General features: G+C 40.0%; 1 protein-coding gene across 3 annotated transcripts in view; it reads right to left on the bottom strand.

Moving 5' to 3' along the window:
* The window catches only part of LOC117105456 (acyl-coenzyme A amino acid N-acyltransferase 2-like), a 26,383-nt gene extending 25,184 nt beyond the window's left edge, over window positions 1–1,199 (bottom strand). The window contains exons 1-2 of one of the 3 annotated variants that reach the window (XM_033246602.1): window positions 967–1,197; window positions 552–605 (exon numbers count right to left, since the gene is read on the bottom strand). In XM_033246602.1, the coding sequence (XP_033102493.1) occupies window positions 552–605; window positions 967–1,123 (211 nt within the window). In that variant the 5' untranslated portion in view covers window positions 1,124–1,197. Of the gene's footprint in view, window positions 1–551; window positions 606–912 lie in introns of all 3 variants that reach the window. The other 2 variants (XM_033246605.1, XM_033246604.1) reach the window with 2 other exon arrangements.
* Between the last annotated feature and the right edge of the window lie 2,190 nt (window positions 1,200–3,389).

The raw sequence follows: 3,389 nt of genomic DNA on the forward strand, positions 1-3,389 counted from the left end.
AATAGGCTTAGGCCCTAGGTTTAGGTAGGCCTACTTTGTTTCATGTCAATTAGAGACGACAGGATTATATAATTTCATACAGTATATCTTGTAAATTACACAATGATGATTAAACCAGCTACTGTACTTGAAAACAATAAGTAGAATTTACACGTCAAAAGTGTCAAATGTTGTCTACACAAAAACTGTACTTTATTAAAAGTGCAAGTCTACTGAAGGGGTGTCGTCAATGGAGATGTGCACACATATCAGCGGTCTGTGGTCACTGTGCATGGGGTTGTCTGACAGCACATACCTGCTGACCTTGATAGAGAGTGATTGATTGCACGAAAGTTTCCATGCTGGTGCATCTGCGCTTAAACTTTCTTTGTAGCTATGCAAATCCTCCCACTAAATCCTCCCCTGGTAACTGGTATAGGCCTAGGGCCTAGCCTGGTCCTAAATGGCTCTTGAAAACATTTAACGTGGCGTCAATATAGTAGGCCGGGCCTATGCAGGAATGGAGACAGCCAAAAGCTAGGCCAAACTAGGCTAGACTGACCTGATCTTACCTCGGTAACTACCGCAAAGAGACGGGTGAGAATCGAGTTGGACCGTGCCATTAACTTTCTTTGTAGCTATGCATTGCGAAGCGTGACATAGAAGCAACCTTTATGGAATTCAGTATCCATTTAATTATCTCAAAAAAAAAAAAAAAAAAAAAAAAAATTGTGATATGGAGGGTGGAGGGGGGGGGGGGCGCGCGCGAAATCCTCACCTGGTAACTGGTATAGGCCTAGGGCCTAGCCTGGTCCTAAATGGCTCTTGAAAACATTTAACGTGGCGTTAATATAGTAGGCCGGGGCTATGCAGGAATGGAGACAGCCAAAAGCTTAGGCCAAACTAGCCTAGGCTAGACTGACCTGATCTTACCTCGGTAACTACCGCAAAGAGACGGGTGAGAATCGAGTTGGACCGTGCCATTAACATCGGAATGAAAATGAGCGTATGCCTCAAAATTTCGGCCTCTTTCGTCGACAAATGCCCGAATTGTAACACTTCGCGATTTCTGTAGGCCATATACATGTATTGACATCTTTTCATCAATAAATGCAGATGTTGGCATGACTATCAACTCTGCCATTTTTAAAAAATTTTGTTACGATCTCCTACCAAACTTCCAAACTAGCAGTCGGTCAGCTATACGCGCTCTGTGTGGTGGACGCTACTTCAGGGGAGGAGAGGATCATGTGGGGAACTTTCTTTGTAGATAACCAATCAGATCAGAGCATGAGTTTACTGTGGACTATGGACTAACCTGGTCGACTTTTGACCACATAAGTTGCACTGCTAGAAAAAAGACTATTATTAGCTGAGTCCGAAATGTTTAATATTTTGTTATTGTATCTCTTCAGGCCCGTAGGCAGGGGAGGAAGTGGAGGAAGTGGGGGAGGGGTGGGGTGCAGAGGGTGCGGACGCATCTCCCCAAATTCCAAAAGGTCCACTTTTTAAAACCTATGAATTCACAAAATCGTTCCTAATTACCATAAAATGCTATAGTAGCATGCATTGCATTATATATTTGCCAGCTTATCTAACCATTGATTTTTAATAATGTGGTATGAAATTTGTTAGAAATTGATCGTCTCCGGTGATTGCAGATTGATTTATATAATGTGAAGAATATGTACAGGACATTTAACGTTACTTTTTCAGGTCCCAAAAAACACCCAAATTAATGAAAATTTGAATAAAATATTCATGAATTATGTGTTTTCATGAAATCTATTATGTAAGACCCTCAAAATGCTACTTTGTCGCTTTTCTCACAAACCCCCTCCAGGCCTCTGCCCTTGGACCACCAAATTTCAAAAATTCCACTTTTTAAAACTTATTATTTCACTTAAATCGTTCCTAATTATCGCGAAATGCTATAGTATGCATTACATTGTTTTGCCCGCTCTTCTACCCGTTGATTTTTAATAATGTTCTACAAAATCTGTTGGAAACTATCAGCTCCAAGAACAAACAAAAAATTACAATTTCACAGTGGTGGATTCAAGGGGGGAGATCCCCCTAAAATTATAAAAGAAATGGAGAAAAAAGAGAAATTATTATTAAAGTTTGTCTGAGAGTACCATTTCCGGCCATTTTGAGGTGCCATAATCATAAATTTTCTTACCTCAGCCCTAACCATGGTGGGGCTGAGGTGGTATTGACCATCTGTCTGTGCAAGTTCCTCCCTTCACCCCCACCCTCTATTTCTCCTGCTTTACTGTAGGTCCCTAGACAATACTCAAATGAATGAAAATTTAAATAGGATATTATAAATTATGGATTTTAGAAGTCCATTAAAAAAGGCCCTCAAAATGCTAATTTGTCAGAGCTTCCAGAAGATTCGCCCCACCCTCGGGGATCCCTGGGCAGTCGCCCATCGTAAGGTCCACTTCGGTTGCAAAACGCACCTCCCCATCGAAAATCCTGCCTACGGGCCTGCTCTTTGATAAAAGGTGCCCATTTTATCTTCACGTGTTACAGGCTTTCAGCATACACTTTCTATTATTTAATAAAACATATTTATTTATTTATTATTCATGGCCGACGGAACCGGGGGTCTGGGCCCCCACTTGTTTGCAGAAAACATATAATGTTGGAGATTTTTGTATGATCAGAAAAAAATGCAAGAAAAGAAAAAGGAAGAAGGAGAGAAAGAGAATGTTTATCCATCCCCCGACCACGTCACATTTTCTCGCAATTCACATTGGCGGGAAAAAAAATCTAGACTTACATACATACATGTTCATGACCCATGAGTTGATTTTTTTAAATTTTTTTTTTACTATAAGAAAATTGAAAGTCGGGAAAGATCATTTCCCACCATCTAGAAATAAAAGTTTTCTCAGGGGAAGGACCCCGACCCCCTTTTATTTTTGGGGTTCATCGATTCATGGAAAAAAGAATGCAACGTATGTATACCGGTGCACATAATAGGCCTAGCCTTACTTACTGTAATAAGAATGAGAAAAACTTACCTGACCGTTTTCAAGAGGGGAAAACCTGAACTTCAAATTAAAATCAGTAAAAGATACCTCAGAAGTCGGGAAAGATCATTTCCCGCCATCTATGAATCAAAATTTTCCAGGGGAGAACCACCAGACCTCCTTTCTTTCTGGAATTTATCGATTCATGGAAAAAAAGAATACGAGGCCTAATGCAACTACTGATTTTTTTTTATGTATGTAGGCCTGTATCACACATAAAATAAGAATAAGAAATTGCCTGACCGTTTTCAAGAGGTAGCCTGGGTGCTGTAGGAAATTAGCGGGAAAAAAGTAAAGGAAAATTTATTTTTGGTTTTTCTGAATCAGTATATCATATAGTGTCTCAGAAAAAAAATCCCCATTCTTAGA

Source organism: Anneissia japonica, unplaced genomic scaffold, assembly GCF_011630105.1.
Source record: "Anneissia japonica isolate Jap-2015-1 unplaced genomic scaffold, ASM1163010v1 scaffold1128_len1000024_cov185, whole genome shotgun sequence".
NCBI classification, from domain to species: Eukaryota; Metazoa; Echinodermata; class Crinoidea; order Comatulida; family Comatulidae; genus Anneissia; species Anneissia japonica.